The 20,856-nt window shown below is 50.4% G+C and overlaps 1 protein-coding gene across 2 annotated transcripts in view; it reads left to right on the top strand.

Annotated features, from left to right (window-relative positions):
- Positions 1–20,856, top strand: part of Ak8 (adenylate kinase 8) — a 115,337-nt gene that overhangs the window by 32,197 nt on the left and 62,284 nt on the right. For both annotated transcript variants that reach the window (XM_051166763.1, XM_051166762.1), the window contains 5 exons: positions 274–355; positions 933–1,004; positions 2,490–2,690; positions 7,227–7,358; positions 11,489–11,578. In XM_051166763.1, the coding sequence (XP_051022720.1) occupies positions 274–355; positions 933–1,004; positions 2,490–2,690; positions 7,227–7,358; positions 11,489–11,578 (577 nt within the window). The remainder of the gene's footprint in view (positions 1–273; positions 356–932; positions 1,005–2,489; positions 2,691–7,226; positions 7,359–11,488; positions 11,579–20,856) is intronic.

The raw sequence follows: 20,856 nt of genomic DNA, 5'->3' as shown, positions 1-20,856 counted from the left end.
GCCCTCTTCTGGTGTGCAGGCATACATGCAGACAGAGCACTATATACATAATAAACAACAACACAGGGAAGGGGTTGGAGAGATGGTCTTCCAGAGGACCCAGGTTCAATTCCCAGCACTCACATGGCAGCTCACAACTCAAGGTCCAGTGGCCCCGACTCCCTCACACATACATACATGTCGGCCAAACACCAAATGTACGTAAGAACAAATAAATAAATAAGTAAATAATTTTAGAAAATAGTGAAGAGCCCCTCCTTGCTCTTTCTCTAGGGCTGGGTCCTGGATGGCATCCCTGAGAGGCGGGAACAGGCGCTGATGCTCCAGACCCTGGGGCTGATGCCCAAGCATGTCAGTGAGTACACCCTGGCCCCAGCTGCCCTAAGCACACAGTGCAAGCCCTGCACTGCATCACTGGCCGCCTCCCACCCTGCAGTGCAAGCCCTGCACTCCATCACTGGCCACCTCCCATCCTGCAGTGCAAGCCCTTCACTGCATCACTGGCCACCTCCCATCCTCCACCCGGGGCCATTCACTGCCTGCAGGAGGGTTTCAAGGGCCAGGGATCCAGCAAGAAAAAGACACATCAGGTGAAATCCAGCCTCAGCCACAAAGCTAAATGTGCTCACGGCTTGGCATTAAAAAAGGCAGTGTTCTTCATGTCAAGAATCCCCCTGTCGTGGGCCTCTTTAGGAAGCCAAGGGAAGAGGAGGCAGGGTCGAATCACAAAGATGTCTACATGGTGATTTTCCACAGTGAAAATTGATGGCCAGTGACGTGTTCTACAATGGGCTGGTCTCAGAAATGGCTTAGTGCCACCTGGGGGATGGGTGACATGGTGGGGCTCGAATATTATCTATCACACAGCGGAGGTCTCAGACATGTGGCATCTGAGCCCAGCACACCTGGTTTTTCCTTTCTTCTCTGCCCAGTTGTGCTTAATGCTCCTGACACAGTCCTGATTGAAAGAAATGTGGGGAAGCGGATCGACCCTGTCACTGGAGGTATGGTGCCCCCACCCAATGGGATTTAAGAACAGTGAGAGCCTGTCCCCGGCCCACTCTGCTCTAGACACCCAGGGGCCACACAGCGGCAAGGGCCTGTCTCAGAGCCAGAAGCCACTGGGGACAGAAATCCCAGCAGGTTGGAAAAAAGGTCATCTTGGGTAAAGGCAGCCATGTTCTCAGGGAACCGGACGCTGGGGATTGCACAGTGGACGTTGTGCAGGGGCCGGTGTCCCTCTTCCTGGGAAACTGTGGCCCACGTTGCTTGGCTCTGAGTGTGGAGGAGTAAGGCGCACCTGTTTCCTGAGGAATTGGCCTGTGCCACGAACAGGATCTTCAATCATCACATCCTCAGGGCTGGGGCATGAGGGGAAGGTCCCTCTCTTGGGCTTGGTTCTCTCTGGACTTGAGGTGAAAGCTCAAATTGCTGTGAGGAGGAACTGAGTCTACAGGCCCACCTCAGGGCCTAGCACAAAGTCAACAAGCATTCAGGGACCAGCAGCTGCCGTTAGCCAAGAGGTAGCGCTGTATTATTTTTCTTCTTCTCCTTCTTCTCCTTCTTCTTCTCCTTCTTCTCCTTCTTCTTCTTCTTCTTCTTCTTCTTCAAGTTTTATTTACTTATTAAGTATACAATGCTCTGCCTGCATGTACACCTGAAGGCCAGAAGAGGGCACCAGATCTCATTACAGATGGTTGTGAGCCACCATGTGGTTGCTGGGAATTGAACTTAGGACCTCTGGAAGAGTAGCCAGTGCTCTTAACCTCTGAGCCATCTCTCCAGCCCGTATTTTTCTTTTTTAAAAGATGATTTATTTATTTATTTGAGTGCTCTGTTTGCATGTACACCTGTATACCAGAAGAGAGGGCATTAGCTCTCATTATAGGTGGTTGTGAGCCACCACGTGGTTGCTGGGAATTGAACTCAGGACCTCTGGAAGAGCAGATGGTGCTCTTACCTGCTGAGCCATCTCTCCATCTCTTGTCTTTTTTTCTTGAGACGATGTTTCATGTGGTGTAGGTTGGTCTTGCGCTTGCTGTGTAGGCAAGGATGACCTTGAACTTCTGATCCTCCTGCCTCCCTATCGAAGGCCTTAAGAACAGAGAGCCACTTGAGGGTCCCCAGCTGCAGGATGTCCTGGTGGGGGACTGGCGTACCAGCCATAGGTTTGCGGGAGTTGGCATGACTCCACCAAGCCTGTAAATATCACAGACCACCACACATGATCTATGAAGTGCTTGGAATCAAGCCCAGGGCTTTGTGCATCTGAGGCAAACACTCTACCAACCAGGCCACATCTATCCCCAACCCCATTGTTGTTTTCCTATTAAGAATAACAGCTGATGATACTTGTGCACAGCTGTTGCTAGAACCCTTACTGGCTGGGTGTGGTCAGCCACACCCCTGGGCAGCAAAAAACGGGTGGTGCAGCAGGGCCTGCAGCAGCCCTGGGTGGTACTCTAAGCCCGTGCTTCTCCTTTGAGCAGAGATCTATCACACCACCTTCGACTGGCCCCCTGAGTCCGAAATACAGAACAGGCTGATAGAGCCGGATGGCATCTCAGAGATAGAGACAGCGAAGAGGCTGCTGGAATATCACAGGAACATCATCAGGATCCTTCCTTCTTACCCTAAAATCCTGAAACAGATCAGCGCAGACCAGCCATGTGTGGACGTCTTCTACCAGGGTAAGCACAACAGGCCGCCCCACTTCAGACCCACAGCAGGGCCGGGACCACTCTGAACACCTGACTGTGGTTGTTAAAATCCCAAATGACTGGTTTTACCAGTAGAGACTCAGGAGCTATACCGGGCAGTGGTGGCGCACGCCTTTCATCCCAGCACTCGGGAGGCAGAGGCAGGCAGATCTCTGTGAGTTCGAGGCCAGCCTCATCTACAGAGTGAGTGAGTTCCAGGACAGCCAGGGCTACACAGAGAAACCCTGTCTTGAAACCCTCCCCCCGCCCCCAAAAAAAGACTCAGGAACCAGATGCTGAGGTGAAAGTCTACTAGCTCAGAGAGGCAGAGAAAGCACCCAGCTGACCTTCCTCCTCAGCCCACATCCCATAAGGAAAGAGCCCCCTTCACCTTCTCCACGCTGCCTTAAAAACCTTTCAAACCAAATGTCCCTCCTTTCTATTTCCTGTGTGTGTCTCTATGAGTCCCCCCACCTTCCTCTCACTCACTCTCTATGGTATTTTTTTTTCCTACTTTCACTGGTTGCTTGTTCCACCTCTTGATTTTTGTTGACTTTATTTAATCCTGTGTACAGAAAACTCTTCATTAAACGTGTGCTAGGGCTGAGCCACACCACAACTAGAAACAGATTTTTCCAGTACACGATCTTGGGGTTCCCAGTATGATCAAATATTCTGCGACCTCTGACTCCCTCCCCATCCCAGTGTCCCTCAGGCTAGCACCAGCAGTGGCTGGGACATGTGGGCACCCTGGGAGGCAGGTCACTGATGGGCCATGCAAGGGACCCTTAGAGACCCTGGGCTGCTATCTGACATCTGGGTGTGGTTATAGGCCCAGGTCACAGAGGGCTTGACAGTGTGTGGGTATAAAGGACAGGAGGGGCCTGATGGTGGCAACGTTTTTAGTCCAGTTTGCGAAGGAGAAGGAAGAAAAAAAATGTACAAAGATTAAGACAAAAAGGCATTCATCAATGCAAAGCAGGCAAGGTGACTCCATGAGCCAGCACAAACTGCCCACCACCCACCACTGCACTGCATGGCTGTCCCCATAAGTGACAGGTGCTCAGGGCCAGCCTTGCAAAAATGGGATAGTTATAAATATTAAAGAAGTATTTAAGTTTTGATATCTCAAAATCCACTTATCTCCTTCTGACTGGTACCAGGGGAAAAAGCATTTAAAGTGTTTTGACACAGTAAAGTGACAGCAGACATTTGAGGCCCCTCATGGCCCTTTTCTCATGGGCTCTTTCAAATCTCTTCAAGGAAAAGAAAAACCGAGATGGTGCTAGAGCTCGGTTGGCAGGGTGCTTGAAGCGATGGCTTCTGCATAAAACCCGGCACGCGCCTGCAGCCTCAGGTCTTGGCCAATACAGACTGGAGGGGCTGAAGTTCAAAGTCATCTCTGTTACACAGAGACTTTTGCGGCCATCCTGGGCTGCAGGAAACCGTGTCTTTAAAAAAAAAAAAAAAGTCACTTTAAGATGAATGTGGTGGTATAACCTTGTTTGGGTTTTTGTTTTTTGTTTTTGTTTTTTTTTCCGACACAGGGTTTTCCTGTATAGCCCTGAACTCGCTTTGTAGACCAGGCTGGCCTCAGGCTGGCCTCGAACTCGCAAAGATCCACCTGCCTCTGCCTCCCTGAGCGCTGGGATTACAGGCGTGCGCCACCATGCCCGGCTGTGGTACATCCTTCTAAAGCCAGTACTTAAGCTGCTGAAGCAGGAAGCTCGGCAAGCTGAGGCCAGCCTGAGAAGTAAAGGTTAATCCTGCTGCAAAAATTCTAATTTGAAAAACCCACAGAGAAAACTACGGGTGTGGCTTCACAGAGAGAACACTTGCCTAGGATGCTCAGGACGGTCCCTGCAAGGTCATCTTCGCCTGTGTATCACACTTGAGGGCAACTGAGACTACATGAGACCCTGTCATAAAAGGGAACACAAATAGTGCTTGCTTTGCGAGCAGTGAGAGCCTAAGTTAACCTCCAGCCTTTCATGTGAAAAGGCCAAAGTGTGACAGCGGGTCATGCTGGGGCCTCTCTGCACACTCTGAGGAAGACCAGGCTCTCTGCCGGCTGCCATCACTAGCAGGTGGCCATCTGGAAGGCAGCATTGCTTGCTGTGTCAGATTGAGGCTGCTTGCAATTTTCCGTAGCTTTACATCTCGGAAAGATCTTTAGCAGCAAACACACACTCGTAAGATAAACATCCACCGAGTTTATCTTATGCCACGGTTCCGAGTTTACATATTAATTACTTCTAAATTACTTAATTAAATTTAAAAGTTCATATGATCATTCATAAAGAATTCATGCCTGGAATTGTAAATAAAAACGTGAGCATCTAAATATTAATTATTATTAATTAATAATGCAGAGAGATAAATTGAAAACCAGGCTGCAAGATTCCCTCTGTGTTGCTTAATCTCTTCACTGTGCACCCAGCAGCCGTCTATTTCTAGAAAGAATAGCTGGATGTGGGACTGTCTGGGGATTGTTACTTCTAATTAACTTAGTTATTTCCTGTAAATTAAGCATCATTTGTAAACAGGCTGCTTCACTGCAGTGGCTGCGCTTTCCAGAGGTGCTGGGTTATGGAAGGCTGGAGAGTGGAGAGCTGTGCAAGGGTACCCTGCTTTGGGCAGTCTTAGAGGAGGAATGGATGGCACCTCAGCCACAGCTCAGAGAGCTGCCGTGACTGGATCAAGGCTCCAGACCGCACTTGCTATCTGGATGCCATGACTAGAACAGTGGCTCCCTCGTGACCAGTGCGCTTGTCCTGCAATGTTGCCAGGGTTCAGGCCAGGCAGCCAGCTCAGCCAGCAGAGTGCTTACAGAGGCACGAGGGCCTGAGCTTGGATTCCCAGTGGCCATGTTTAAAATGGGCCAATGAGATGATTCATCGGCAAAGGCATTTACTACAGAGGCTGGCAACCCGAGTTTGATCCCCAGGACTCACACGGTGGAAGGAGAGAGCTGGCGCCCTAAAATTGTCCTTTGATCTCCTCGCAGGCACTGTGGCATGTGTACCCACACATACACACACACCCAGACACACACATGTTAAAAATCATAATCCTAGTTATGAGGAGGCAGAGACAGGTTCAGTGAGAAATCCTGGAGAAGAAAATAAAAGGTGGACAGTGACTAAGGAAGACACCTAACATTGATCTCGAGGCCCCATATGTGCACACATATATACCCACACACATCCATAAACATAAACATGTAGACCCATGTATATACCATGTATGTAAAACCACTCAAGGATTTCAGAGTCTGCATAGGAACAAATACTTTTGCTTTCTCAACTGGGCTGCTTTTTGCCTCACCATACTATTCACTTTCCGAGGAAAGATGTTTCGCCATGTCTGAACACATTTTATTGGTCATGTTGCTGGCACCGCATAATTAGAGGCCAGCATGGGCTTCAAATGCCCCGCCAACCAAGATCAGAAAAATCCCATAATAGACACACCTACACATCCTTCCTTGTGATGCCTTCCTGAGGGAGACATGTTGGCTCAGCCCGTCCTCAGGACAGGCTCTCCTTGTCAAAGGAAGATTGGCAGGTACCACTCACAGTGGGCCTTGCACAGGACAGCCTGAGGGCCTTGGCAGGAGGGCCTTGGAGAGGAGACCTTACTATGGAGGCTGTCAGGGATTGGCCCAAGTCTGCAAGCTCTGTGGTGGACAGCTGTCCTATGGGGGTCCCCACCAGGGAGCTCTCAGGCACCCCTCTGCCTGTTCCCCCAGCTCCCCTGTTCTGGGTGCGTGTAGGAGGGGCATGCTTGGTGTGAAGTACCTCCTCCCTGAACTTTCCGGCACCCCATGCCTTCCCACAGTAAAGGCTCCCCATTGCTCAAGATGGTCACCCTGTCTTCCCACCTCTCTCTTCATCAAAGGCCAGAGCTGCAGCACAGGTCAGGAGAACGTGGCTGAGTCTGCCCGCTCCTATGACCTATTTCATTCCTGCCTTTTTAGAGACTTGCAACAAAGTTAGTGTCCCTGGAGTGTGGCTGCACAAATTATTCTCCACCGATTGCTGAGTCCTTTAGAAGTCCCTGCACACCAGGCTCCTTCTCAGTCCAATGCACATATCAAAGCCTACGTGTGACATACAGCACGCCTCCCCTAGGAGACTGGCCTGGTCCCGGGCCTTCAGGTTAGAGGCTCAGACAGGATGAAGGCTAGAAACCACCTAACTGAGAAGTAAAATAAGAGATGCTTTCATGTCTAGGGTCAGCCTCCTACCTACAACGCACTCAGCCCCAATTCAAATTGAGGGCAAACACGGCTGCCTGCAGCACGCTGCTGTGCAGAGATTCCAGGGAGGGCTTGGAAATTGCATCACCCTCTGTGCACCTCGGTGCCTGGGCCCAGTTGGACAGGTTCTTCCCCCTGGTAACCCCTCCATCGTCGTCAGAAGGTCCTGCTGTGCTGCAAGCGGGCAGAGCCCCTGCAGAGCTGTGAGCTGGCTTCCTTTCTCATGGGCCCTGGGTTTGATAGTCTCTCCTATCCTTTTGTTTTAGTTCTGAGCTACGTCCAAACTGGCCACCGAAGCAATGCCCCGTTCACCCCCAAGGTGCTTCTGTGCGGGCCCTTAGGCAGCGGGAAGAGCCTGCAGGCCACCCTTCTGGCCCAGAAATACGGCCTTGTCAACAGTGAGTATCTCACCCAAAGTGTGGCTTCCTGCCTTCTGCCCAGCCAGCCTTTGTGTGTTCCTGGCTGGTAGCGAAGACCCCTTCCCTCTTGGGTCACCTCTGCGGGGATAGGAAGTTTTCCTTTAAAGGGCATCACCATAAAGACGCAAACCAATAAAACACATCCACAGCCCAAAGGGCCGGAATATTCTAGCTGTCCATTCTCACACCCTCTGGAGCAGTCTTCTTTTCGCTGTCCTCCCAGGTGCTTCCAAGTGGCCTCTCCCTGGGCCCTGCTGTTTTATTCACAGCCTGGCTCAGCTCTCCCCCAACCCAGGTCAGTGTGACAACAGGCAACACTTTCTGCACCAGAGGAAGACGTCCTGCTCTGCACCGTTTCAATAAATATTTCACCAGGCAGAGAGAAAAATATTGAAATTAGCTCTCTGGGTCTTTGCTGAGGGGCTCCCAGGTGGCCTTGGCTGCTGGCCTGCCTTAGTGGGATCAAGGGCTGGGAAGGAAGGAGAGGCTGCTGCCGGCCCATCCAAACGGTGTCAGGGGCATTTAAAGGTGCAGCCCCTGTGTGCCACGGCCCAGCTGACTTCTCAGAAAACTACCTTCCCTCAACTTCATAAAGATGAGGTGGGGGTGATTCCATCTCACGGCAAGAGGCAGGTCCTCACCTCTCAGTGTTTCCTCTCAGCCTGAAGAACTTCCAGCGTTTCTTTCCCTTAACATCCACCAGTGACAAATTCTCTCTCCTTTCATACGTCTGAAAATATCATTTTCTTGCCTTCATTTCTGAAGCATGCTCGTTACATATAGAAATCTGTGTTGACAGACCAGGGTTGTGGTTTTTCTCTCCCCTCTCAGTCCTTTGAAGGTGCTGTCCCACTGTCTGCTGGCCTGCGTGTTCTGATGAGAGCTCAGACTGTTTTGTGTTCTGTCACCAGCCTAAAGAAGCATCTTTTCTCCTCCTCTGGCTGCTTTTAGTTTAGTTTCTCTCTCTCTCTCTCTCTCTCTCTCTCTCTCTCTCTTGTTGGCTTTTAGCAATCTGAGTACAGGTCATAAAGGAAGAGTTCTTCCTGGGACCCACGGATTCCTGGATGTTGTCTCTGTCACCAAAATCTGAAATACTGCCACCAGGGTCCTGGGTGTTTTATGTCCCACTCCGTCTCTCCCTGTTTGCTGATGACGTGTATGTTAGCCTGCTCACCATAGCCCTGCCCTGTCTGCCACCCCGTCCTGTGCTCAGTTTTAGATTCTACCATCCCACTTTTCTTGCCTTTAGATCCCTGTGGATAAAGCCACGTTTCTCATTTTCTAGATTGTATTGTCCAGTTCCAGGGCTCTGTTTGTCTGCCAGAGGTCCCCATCTGTTTACTCATTTTTAACCTTTTTTCCTTTAAGGCTAAAAATGCGCCTTATGCGCCACTGCTCTGAAGCAACGGCATGCTAATTCTGATGATCTGTTGTCTATTGACCCGGTTCCATGGTCCTTTTCCTTTCTTGCAAACCGTTTGCATTTTACTAATTTTTCCAGTAATTTTCATTTTCATACTTGGACACTGGTGCTGGCATTGAGAGTGGACTTTGTGCTTCTGTATTAAGGATTTTAAGTTCAGGGCCAGCAGAGTGGCTCAGCAGAGGCCACTGGCACACAGGCCTCGTGGCCTGAATTCTAGTCCCAGATCCAACAAGATGGCAGAGAAAAACTGACCCCGACACACACATACACCAGAAACCAAACACCAAAAACTGCTGGTGACCAGGACCGCCTGCCGAGGCTGCCTGTTTTCTGGAGCTGAAAAGCGTGGCTTCCGTCTTTTTCTGGTCCCCTGGCTTCCTCTGAGGGAACTCACACTTGCTACCCATGTTTGTCCCCAGCCGGAACTGGAGGCTGAGTACTGGGTCTGGTGGTGTACAGACCTGCATTTGGATGCCAGCCTGTCGCTTGCTGGCCCTGTGACCAGGGTTATCAATTCTTTGAGACTGTTTCCTTATTATAAAAGGGCACCGGGTGGTTGTCAGGACTGAATAATCAAAGGAAACAGCACAGTTCACAGACAGACTCTCTCACACCTGTCTGTGTCTTGTGTTTTCCTCAGCTGGGGAAGCTGCCGACTACAGTGCAGTGAGCATATTGCTGAGGACTGTGGTCGTTTGATCTTTGTCTTATGTGTTCATACTCTGCAGACCATTTTAGGGTTTATTGTGCTTTCTTTCTTTCTTTTTTTTTTAATCCTTTGTTATTTATTTATTTATTTTTAATTAATTTATTCTTGTTACATCTCAATGGTTATCCCATCCCTTGTATCCTCCCATTCTTCCCTCCCTCCCATTTTCCCCTTACTCCTCTCCCCTATGACTGTTCCTGAGGGAGACCTCTTCCCCCTTTATATGCTCATAGGTTATCAAGTCTCTTCTTGGTGGCCTGCTATCCTTCCTCCGAGTTCCACCAGGTCTCCCCCTCCAGGGGATATGGTCAAATATGAGGCAGCAGAGTACGTGTGAAAGTCATTTATTGCGCTTTTTTTAGTGTGGACAAGATTGTGCAAATAACAATTCAGTACAACTTATGAGCCTCTTTCTGGCTGGGGCTGGAAAGATGGCTCAGTGGTTAAGTGCCACACAACCATGAGGAGGGAGGGGTGTGTCCCCCCGAAACCACACAACAGGCCGGGTGTCCCATGCATGCATGTAACTTCAGTTCCAAGAAGGACAGTTCCAAGTAGCCAAGAAAGAATCAGCCTAGCCAGGCTCAGAGAGAGACCCTGCCTCAAAGGAATAGGGAGAGAGTAATAGAGGCACCTGATGCCCTCCTCTGACTTTTGCATATGTATATGCACACACTCACACAAAGAGGCATGGCCACACATGAACACTGTGGCTGAGGAGATGGTTCAGTAGTTAAGAGAATCTGAGGTGGCTTCCCAGGGCCCATGTCCGGTGGCTCACACCTGCTTGGAGTTCCAGGTCCAGGGCATCTGTGGCCTCTTCTGGACTAAATAGGCATCTGCAAACACATGTGCACAGACACACAGGCCTGTGAATCATTAAAGAACAACTCCAGCTGGGTGTGATGGCACACGCCTTTAATCCCAGCACTCAGGAGGCAGAGGCAGGCAGGTCTCTATGAGTTCGAGGACAGCCTGGTCTACAAAGTGAGTCCAGGACAGCCAAGGCTATACAGAGAAACCCTGTCTCAAAAGAAAAACAAAACAAAACAACAACAAGAACAACTCCAGCCAGGTGATGGTGGTACATGCCTTTAATCCCAGCACTCCAGAGACAGAGGCAGGCAGATCTCTGAGTTCCAGAACAGCCAGGGCTACACAGAGAGATCCTGTCTCAAAACAAGACAGGACAGATCAAAACAAACTAACAACCCACCTAGCTTTGGCTGGGGATAAAAAGCCTGTGGGGTTGGTTTTGTTTTGGTTGTTGGGGTTTTTTTGTTGTTGTTGTTGGTGGTGGTGGTTTTTTGTTTTTTGTTTTTTTAAATTCAATCTTCAATGAGTGACCTCTCTTATGTGCTGGCTATGGATTGAGGCAGGAGACACAGTGGGGCAAGACAGACAAGGCCCTGCTGCAGTGGACATGCAGCCAAGGGGAATGATAAGTGACAGTGACCAGGTGGCTCCCGCAGGGTCTTCAGTGATGACTTTGGGATATTTCTCAGTCCTTTCATGAACCCAGTATCACTCGAAGACCTCGCCAAATGGACCTTCTTGCTTCCCAACCTCCTTGCATCAAAACACTGTGAATGGGACCGCTGCATGTTGTCCCCCACCACATGTGATTCCTCAATTGCAACTCAGAGAGCACCAAGTCTATTTGGCAATTCTAGGTATAGCCGGGCCCTGCAGGAGCCTCTCCGTCAGCGACAGCCTCATTAGTGTCTTCCCGAGCGGTCCATTTTTAATGTGCTTTGGCAAATGCATTCCTTTTCATTCTCCTTCTCCCTCTCCCTTTGTCTCCAACTTTTTTTTTGATATTTACCTTCTCTTGGACATCCCCCCCCCACACACACACCCTTTTATATTTTTTTCAGCGACCTTTCCCAACCCAGCAGCCAGTATGAGCCGGATCGCCTTTTTTCTCATCCTTCCATTTAAAATTTAACAGTGTCTCCACTCTTCTCCCCTCAGTCTGCTGCGGGCAGCTGCTGAAGGAAGCTGTAGCAGCCAAGTCAAACTTCGGGGAGCTCATCCAGCCGTTCTTTGAAAAGCAGATGACAGGTAGGCCACGCTTTCGACTAACTGCGTCTGCCCAGTGGCTCCAGGGCAGGTGCTCTGTCCACCTGTGGGCAAAGGTAGGGGAAAGGGGGGCCGGGCATTTGGGATGCAGACGTGCCATGGTTGTGGCTTGTTTTTTTAGTGAAGGCCAAGTGGCATCCATGCTTGGTCCCATGCCAGGTAAGGCACGGATATGGCTTGTCCCTGGTGGTTCAGAACATTCTATTTCTTCCTGTTTGGAAGGTTCACTTTTCACAACTGATAGCATTTAATGCCGCAGCATTTGCTGCAGAGTGGGGTGCCCAAATCAGCTACCAGAAGCCAAGAGGTTCTAACAGCTTTACAAATTCCAGGATGAGTCAGAGGAAAGCTTGACAGGGAGACAGGGTCAGATAGTCTTTCCAGGTCCCCTGTGCTGTCTACAGTCTGAAAGCGTTCCTGGGGCTGACTCTCCAGAAAGGCATGTCTGAGTTCTTGCTAGGCCAGCTTCTCGAGGCAGAACCACATAAACTGGGTATGGTGATGCACACCTGAAGTCACAGCACTTAGCAGGCAAAGATTGCTCTCAGCTACATAAAGGTCAGTGTGGGCCATGTGGGACCCGCCTCAAAGAGAAAATAGTAACAATAGTAATAGTAATAGTGATGATGAAGATGATGAAGAAGAAGAAGAAGAAGATGATGATGATGGTAATAAAAGCAGTAGCAGCAAACATGTGTCACCTGATGTGTGTCTGTGAGTTCTATTCCTTCCCTGCACAGTGCCAGGTTCCATACTGCACCCATGTGGACTGAATGAATGAATAGGATGCCAAAGACATGTAGCTGGGTGGCCTTGGCTTTCTTTCTTTCTTTCTTTCTTTCTTTCTTTCTTTCTTTCTTTCTTTCTTCCTTCCTTCCTTTCTTTCTTTTGTTTTTAAGATTTATTTATTATGTATACAATGTTCTGCCTGCATGTATGCCTGCAAGCCAGAAAAGGGCACCAGGTCTCATTACAGATGGTTGTGAGCCGCCATGTGGTTGCTGGGAATTGAACTCAGGACCCTTGGAAGAACAGACAGTGCCCTTAACCTCCGAGCCATCTCTCCAGCCCCAAGTGGCCTTGGCTTTTGCCCTGTGCCATGTTGCTCATGACTATGTGACAAACTAGCTCCTCGACAGCAAGCACCTAGGAGATCAGAACCAAAGACAGTTACCGAGCCAAGGGGACAGAGTAGACAGCAGTCATGGACCTTCCCTGGGGATGATCCATCAGAGGAACCCTTTGACCCTTCATGTAACACGCCCACGTGTTTTCCCCCAAATGATTACAAAAAAAGTAACCATCTGAGTAGTTTCCAAGCTTGCATCCCTTGGGCCATTCTGTGAAGTATGTTTTCTCATTTTTCAAGCTTGGCCTATTATCCATTGATGCATTGGGTCAAAAGTCATACCCACTAACAACAGGGTATCAAGTGCTGTCCCCGTATGCAAGGCTATGTGCCAGTGTGTGCCTGCTTCCTCTATCTATCTGCCATCTCTGGTTGCCACCAGCACATTTGTCTGCTGTCGCTAGTAGAGTAGACCTTGTGGTTCAAGACACACAAGTTTATTTTATTATGGAAGCCAGAAATCCTAAACCAAAGAGTTGTCCAGGCTCTGGCAAAACTGTACACCTGCCTCCTTCTCCCAGCTCCTAGAGGGTTCCTGCAATCCTCAGCTGCTAGGCCCTCCTCCCTTTTGTAAAGCCAAGCAGGGTAGCACATCTGTGTCCCACTCTGTCACTTTCTCTATCTCTGCATCTCTTTCTCTTCTGCGTCTCTGTGCAGGCCCGCTCCATATGTACATCAGGCAGGCTTGAACTCAAGCAGATCTGCCTGCCTCCGCCTCTGAGTGCTGGGATAACAGATGTGCGCACCACACCTGGCTGCTCATGGCTTCTTATTCCAAGACTGAAATAATGACTTGCACAGATGTGCAAAGGTAGAAAGGAAACGTCTTCTTTTTCTTTTCTTTTTTTTTTTTTTTAAGGTTTATTTGTTATTATGCATACAGTGCTCTGTCTGCATGTACACCAGAAGGCCAGAAGAGGGCATCAGATCACATTGCAGATGGTTGTGAGCCACCATGTGGTTGCTGGGAATTGAACTCAGGACCTCTGGAAGAGCAGTCGATGTTCTTAACCACTGAGCCATCTCTCCAGCCCCGGAAACTTCTTTTAAAAGCAAAACAATAGTGCAGCTCAGAAGCGCCCTGCCAAGATTGACAGTGGCCACATGGGTGGTTATTGTTCGGGGTTTTCTTTTAGGGGGTTTCAGAGGAGCAGGAGGAGTTTGGTTGCTAAGGAGCATACCGAGGGCTGATTTCTGTTTTGATGGATAGAGTTTGATTGTGTAAACCTTTGTGCTCTGGGCATGCTCCTTCCCATAGTGCATCTGGCTTTAATCACACTCCACTTAGGCACAGGCGTAAGATGGTCCTAGGGAACTTGCTCTAAGAATGTTCCAGGACACAGCTTTTTTCTTACTGCACACAAGCCTAAAACCAGTCTAATCTAGCCCAACCCATAGCTTGTAGTTGTTGGCTTGTGTCCAGGATATGTTTGAGTGGAGATGGGTGTTATCAAGGGACCATTAAGGGGGGTGTATAGGTTAGTTTTTTGTCAACTTAACCCAAACCTAGACCATACCTGGGAAGAAGGGACTGCAATTAGGAAGTTGCCTCCATCTGATTGGCCTGTGCTTATTTCTTGATTGTTGGTTGATGTGGGAGCCCACTGTGGGTGACACTGTAGCCGGGCCAGTGAAACTGGGCCATGGAGGAAAGATGGTTGAGCAAGCCATGGAGAGCAAGCCAGGAAGCAACACTCGTCCATGGCCTCTGCGTCAGTTCCTGCCCTAACTTCCCTCTATGATGAGCTATAACCCGTAAGCCAAATAAACACACATACACACACATACACACAAACACACACACACAAGCAGCAGAAACCAAACTAGGCCAGGAGGTAACGTATTTACACCATTAGGTGCAGCCTGATGCAGGCGGATCAGGTTCCTAGACTGCTAAACAGGTTGCCAAGGAGCATTGTTAGCGGAGGACCATGTGCCCAGCCCAAGGCAAGTGGACCCCGAGGTTGCTAAACTGTTCCTTATGCTTGCTCCCTCAAGGGTATAGATGTCCACTGGGCCCTGGAGGAGTGTTATTCTGCTTTCCAGAAAATAAGCTTTGCCCGCCTGTTAGACCAACAAATAACCTGTTTTTAATAGTGACCAACTTTTGATCACATGTGAGGTTGGTAAGGTTGAATACAATTTGATATGGTAATTGTTCCTTGTATTTCAGTTTTTGTGAATTGCAGTGATGGGCGCGCGCACGCGCGTTGTGTGAGTGTGTGTGGTTTTTTTTTCTTTAAGTTTTTCATGACAGGATTTCTCTGTTATTTTGGCTGTCCTGGGTTCACTTTGTAGATCAGGCTAGCCTAGAACTCACAGCGATCCACCTGCCTCTGCCTCTCAAGTGCTGGGATTAAAGGCGTGCGCCACCACGCCTGGCACTTTGTGTTGCTCTTTACCTAATTTTTATCTGTTTGCTTGTTTACTGCAGTGTTGGGGGCAGAACCCCAGCTTAGCACTAGGCACGTGCCCTGCCTCTGCCCTACACCCTAGCCCCTGTCAGTGAGCGTTTGGGCTGCTTGTTTAGCTTTGCCTCGGCTGCTTTTCAAATGCTCTTAAGCGTTGTTGTTGATTCTGCCCCCGGCGCCTTATACATACTATGTACTTCAGGTCACAGGCTAGTTTTGAAGATTTGATATTGTTGCCTGGGAGTGTGGTGGCTTGTCCCAGCCTCTTGGTACCCAGGTGTCCTGGGGTGTCCTAGTTTCCCCCAGGGTGCTGCTTACTGCTTTGTTGTGGGGTCCTGAGGCACACAGCCCTCTAATTTTCTTCCTCTGCCTTTCTAATCTAAGGCTTTTGGCTCACTCAAACATCATCTAAGGTGTAACTGGGATCAGTAGGGAGGCACTTCCTCTTAGGAGATCTGCCCATCACTGCATACACTGGTTCCTTCAGCCTCTGCCCAGTGAAATGGAGGCCCTTCTGAGAGGCCAACTGACAGGCATAGGGTCTCATGAATATGGAGACAGCTGTGTGTTTCTCTGGATGGCTCCCGTCCTTGGTGTTTTGTGCTGTTTCATCCCTCTACAGCTTTGTGTTTGTTTAGACTGTATACCAACACTATCCCTTCACACTTCCTACAAATTAATGACACAACCGCCAATGCCATACCTTCCCGAACAGAGGCAATACGTTCTGCCGTCCTGTCTCACTAAGTCCAATCTCACAGGCATAGCAAGGAGTACATTTACATAACGTCACCACTCAGGGCCTCATTAGTGGCTTCAGAGTAGCTGCCAAGCCAGCCAGAGCTCTGGGCCTGAAGAGGGGACACAAGCATTGCTCAAGCTGGAGGGGACCACTTCCGAAAAGCTGGGGCAGGAGGGGTGCTGGATGAGTCTCCACAGCTGGGGTTTGAGAGGAAGGCAGGATGAAACCGGAACTGCCTGACCAGCCACAGCCACGCCCACTTCGGAGTCACAAGCCTGGAGGAGGCTGTCGGAGCACAGTGAGGTCTGTGATTAAAGAGTGCCCTAGCCACAGGTGCGTTACTGGTCAGGTCTGAGCAATGTCCCTGAAATTCTGATCCCGTGATGGTTTAGTGTTACCTGTCAACTTGACATGGTCTGGCATTGCCTAGGAGACAAGCCTGGAGGCACACCTGTGAGGGGTTGTCTTAATTATGGTAATCAATGCAGTAAAACTCATCTTCCCCAAGAGCAGGAACGTTTTCTGGCTGGAATCCCAGACTCTGTTTAAGTAGAGAAAGGGGAGCTAAGCGGCAGTGTGCACCCAGCGCTCTCTGCTTCCTGACTGCGGCTGTGCCGTGACCAGCTGTGTCTTCGTCAGGGTCACCATTGCTGTGATAAGACCCCATGACCAAAGCAACCTGGGGAGGAAAGGGTTCACTGTATTTGGATTACGCTTCCACAGCGCCGTTCGTCACTGAAGGACAGGACAGGCACCTGGAGGAAGGGGGACCGGAAAGTAGAGATGGGGTTGGAGTCTCAGATCACAGCCCTCCACACCTGGGGAGGGTGTGTCCACATCCTGATGCTGGGCTTGTGTCCTGGACTCTCATACCTTGCCCAGGATGAGACCTGCTGAGCAGAGGCAGCAGGTGGAAGGCATCGGTTTAGAAGGCTCCTCCTGAAAGAGGCCCAGTCTTATCTTTTACCTTGCTATGTCAGTAAGTCTCTCTTGAATGCTGAAGGACAGGTTGGTACACTCCGTCACACTTTAGATGTAGAAGAGGGACACCACAGTTGTATCTTACAGTGTGTGTATGTGTGTGTTTGTATCTGTGTATGTATGTGTGCATGTGTGTGTGTGTGTTTGTGTATATCTGTGTATGTATGTGTGCATGTATGTTTGTGCATGTGTGTGTGCACGTGTGTGTGTGTGTGTGTGTGTGTGTGTGTGTGTGTGTGTGTACATGGTAGTCTATCCAGGCATCTCAGATACCCCTCTTTAGATATCCAGTTACATTCTAGCATCTTTGCCCTGAGTGCCAACGGCAGTCTTAGGAATGTGAAAACACCAAATTATGAGTTTTTCCAAGGGTGATCAAGACCCACAAGGCACAGGAGTTTGACTAACCAGGCAGAGATGATTATAAGAACAGAGGGGATGCCAAGGAATGTGTCACATGATTAACCACAGCCCTTAGGAGGCAGAGCAAGGAGGGTCAAGAGTTCAAGGTCATTCTCAGCTGCACAGCTTAAGTTTGGGGTTTTGGGTTTTACTTGCTTATTCTTGGTTTTTGTTGTTGTGTTTTTGCCCTGTGTGGCCCTGGCTATCCTGGAATGCTACCAGGCTGTCCTTGAACTCAGAGACCCGCCTGCCTCTTCTTCCCAATTGCTGGGATTAAAGGCCTGCGCCACCACCACCACCATCACCACCATCACCACTACCATCACCACCATCACCACTATCACCACCACCACCACCATCACCACCACCACCATCACCACCACCACCACCACCACCATCACCACCACCACCATCACCACCACCACCATCACCACCACCACCACCACCACCATCACCACCACCACCACCACCACCACCACCATCACCACCACCACCACCACCATCACCACCACCATCACCACCATCACCACCACCACCATCACCACCATCACCACCACCACCATCACCACCACCACCACCACCACCATCACCACCATCACCACCACCACCACCATCACCACCACCACCACCACCATCACCACCATCACCACCACCACCACCACCACCATCACCACCATCACCACCACCACCATCACCACCACCATCACCACCATCACCACCACCATCACCACCATCACCACCACCACCACCATCACCACCATCACCACCACCACCACCACCACCACCACTATCACCATCACCACCACCACCATCACCACCATCACCACCACCACCACCACCACCATCACCACCATCACCATCACCACCATCACCACCATCACCACCACCATCACCACCACCACCACCATCACCACCACCACCATCACCACCACCATCACCACCATCACCACCATCACCACCACGGGCGTATAACTCGTTTGAAGCCAGCCTGCAGCTACATGAGAAGTTGTAGCAAATAAGAAAAAGTAAATAAAAGCAAAAAGACAGAGAGATGCCACTGTGGCCCAGATGCTCCTGGGACCTCTGAGCTGATTGATGTCACTGCCACGTGGCCACCCAGCGAAGAAGCTCCATCCTGAACAACCACCCAGTCAGGCAACTCGGACTCCTCTGGAACCGTTAGCACCCATAAGCACTCTGCTTTCTCGCTCCTATTCCTGGTCTCCTGCTCGCCTGTCTCATAGACAGGCCCTCCTTGCAGTGGCACGCTCAGGCCCTCTCCTCCCAGCTCCTGTGGCCCTGCCACCCTTGCAGGCCTGTCACTGGCTCAGCCGGGCAGATCCAGATGCTGTCTTTCATGTAACCACTTCTTCTTGAGTCCCCCCACTGAGCCTCGTGATGTAGTGTCCTAGCTGTGACCTCTACGGACTTGGTGATGCTCTCTTTCTGTCCTCACAGATGCTGCCAACACCTCTTTCCCCTCGAATCAGCAGCAAAATTAATAACTGTACCGTCCATTCTCCCATCTTTCCGCATTTTCTGGGCAAAAGGACTCCACGGCCCCATCTCTTGGCTTATCTTCAATCTCTTGATCCCAGCTCTAGGCAACAGCACCACGAACAGAGGGCCAGTGTGCTGTTTATTCTGTGCTCCAGACTTTGAAATATACAGGTCTGACCTCCCAAACTCAGTCTGACTTGAGCTTTCAGCGCACACAACAAATTTATTCCCTCGGGTTCCGCGTGAGTCACTCTTTAGGCAGGCAGCCTCCTTTACAGCCCCCAGGGCTCGGAGGTCTGCCAGCCAGGGTCTTGCTTCTGCTGAGAAGCTACTGGCATTTTCGCCTGGGTTAGAAATGAGCAAAAAGGACTCCAGACTTTCAGAAAAGCAAGTTCTCTGGCACTTCTGGATCATTTAAAGTCAGATCACCAATGCTGACAGTCTCCTTTGCCTCTACGGAAGCCTATGGTACATGCCAAAGGTTCTGTCTCAAAAACCAAGCACAGGGCTACCAGGTCTCGGTGTGTGTGTGTGTGTGTGCGCGCGCGCGTGCGCGCGCGCTGGCCTGCCTGTCTGCCTGCTTGCTTCCCCTGCTTTCATTCCTACCAAAAGGTTTCTGTGGCCTTTCTGAACTCCAGAGATGGAGAGCTTCCTCAGGGAAGTGGCTAGCATATCTTTGCCATCTGAGTCTTCGGTTCTCTAAAAGCAGAGCCGTCACCTTCCAGTCCCTCACCCTATCCACCTCCCCACCCCATCCATCATCGGCCTCACTTGGCTGGGCTCACTCACCTGATTGGAAAATACACCCTGCCTTTTTGGGGTGATCCAGATTGTGGATCCCCCTAGGAGACACGCCACCACTTCTGATGGCTCTCCTTAGATTCTGCTCTGATTTCCCGTGGAGGCTAAAAACAGCCAAAGGGCAGGCTGTGGTGGTGGTGCACACCTTTGATCCCAGCACTCAGGAAGCAGAGGCGGGTGAGTCTCTGAGCTACCCAGGACAGCTAGGATCTGTCTCTTCAGCCGGGGTGGGGGGTAGGGTGGGGGAAAGTTGGGGGATGGGTGGGATGGGGGTGTTTTTTGGAACTGGGGTCTATCTTTCCCCTTTCCTGTCCCTTCAGGAAGGGAGAGCCATCCACCACAGCTCTGCCTAGCTGTCCTCTTGACAGGCTTGCAATGGGTCCCTGACTTACCCGCCTGCTAAGCAGCAGTCAGAGCTGCATTCCCACTGGAAGGTCCGCATTCCTTGGCACATCCCAGGCATGTGCTTGCTTCCAGGGGGAGACTAGAGCTATTTAATTGGCATAATAAAAATGACAGTCCTGGTGTGGTTTGGAAAAGATCATTACCCTGAGTTAGTGGCATTTCCTCCCACACAGCCTCAATTTCCTAAACATGTCTGCCTAGGAAGGTCCCTCGAGGTATCATAGAATCCAAACAGAGGTGGGAGGTCTGAGGGAGATTTGAGCCCCCTCACTAGAACAATCACCTAGCAAAACTAGCTAGCGGAACTCAAGCGCTCCCTGCCAGCCCAAACTGGGACGATTACAGCGATTCCGAGAGCATTCTGCGAGTCCCGGTCCCAGGAGGCAGCCCAGTTGCAACGGCTCATTTTGTTTAAAATGGGGAATTAATATTCTCGTCGCTAAATGCACACGAAAGAGTCGGCAACACGCCGCTCTCCCCTTTTGTTTAAAACTTGCAAAGAGCTGCGGAGTTGAAAGCCCGTGCAAAGCACCCCCCCCCCCCCCCCCCCCCGGTCTGAGGAGCTAAGAGGACGCCAAGCCTTGTTTGGAGCCTGTGCTCGCTGCAAGCTGCCTTCCCGCCGAGGGGAGACCCTGGGGGACCTCTGCCCGCTACCAGCAGCCTTCCAGTGTGCTGTGTTTGTACTCACTGAAGACAGCGCAGGCCTCTCTAAATAATTTACCAGTTGATTAATAGACTCACAGGGGTATAATTAGTGGAGGGAGAGACAGCGGGCACAGTAACCGGTACACGCTTGGGGGAACAGCCAGCCTTTATTTTTCTACAGAAATTTTCTAGGGTGCTGGGCGTTTGAAGCTAAGTTGGGAAGAGCTCAGCGCCTCTTCCCTTT

The sequence above is a fragment of the Acomys russatus genome, chromosome 24, assembly GCF_903995435.1.
Source record: "Acomys russatus chromosome 24, mAcoRus1.1, whole genome shotgun sequence".
NCBI classification, from domain to species: Eukaryota; Metazoa; Chordata; class Mammalia; order Rodentia; family Muridae; genus Acomys; species Acomys russatus.
The sequence above is the reverse complement of the archived record's forward strand: the minus strand, read 5'-3'. Positions and strand labels throughout refer to the sequence as shown.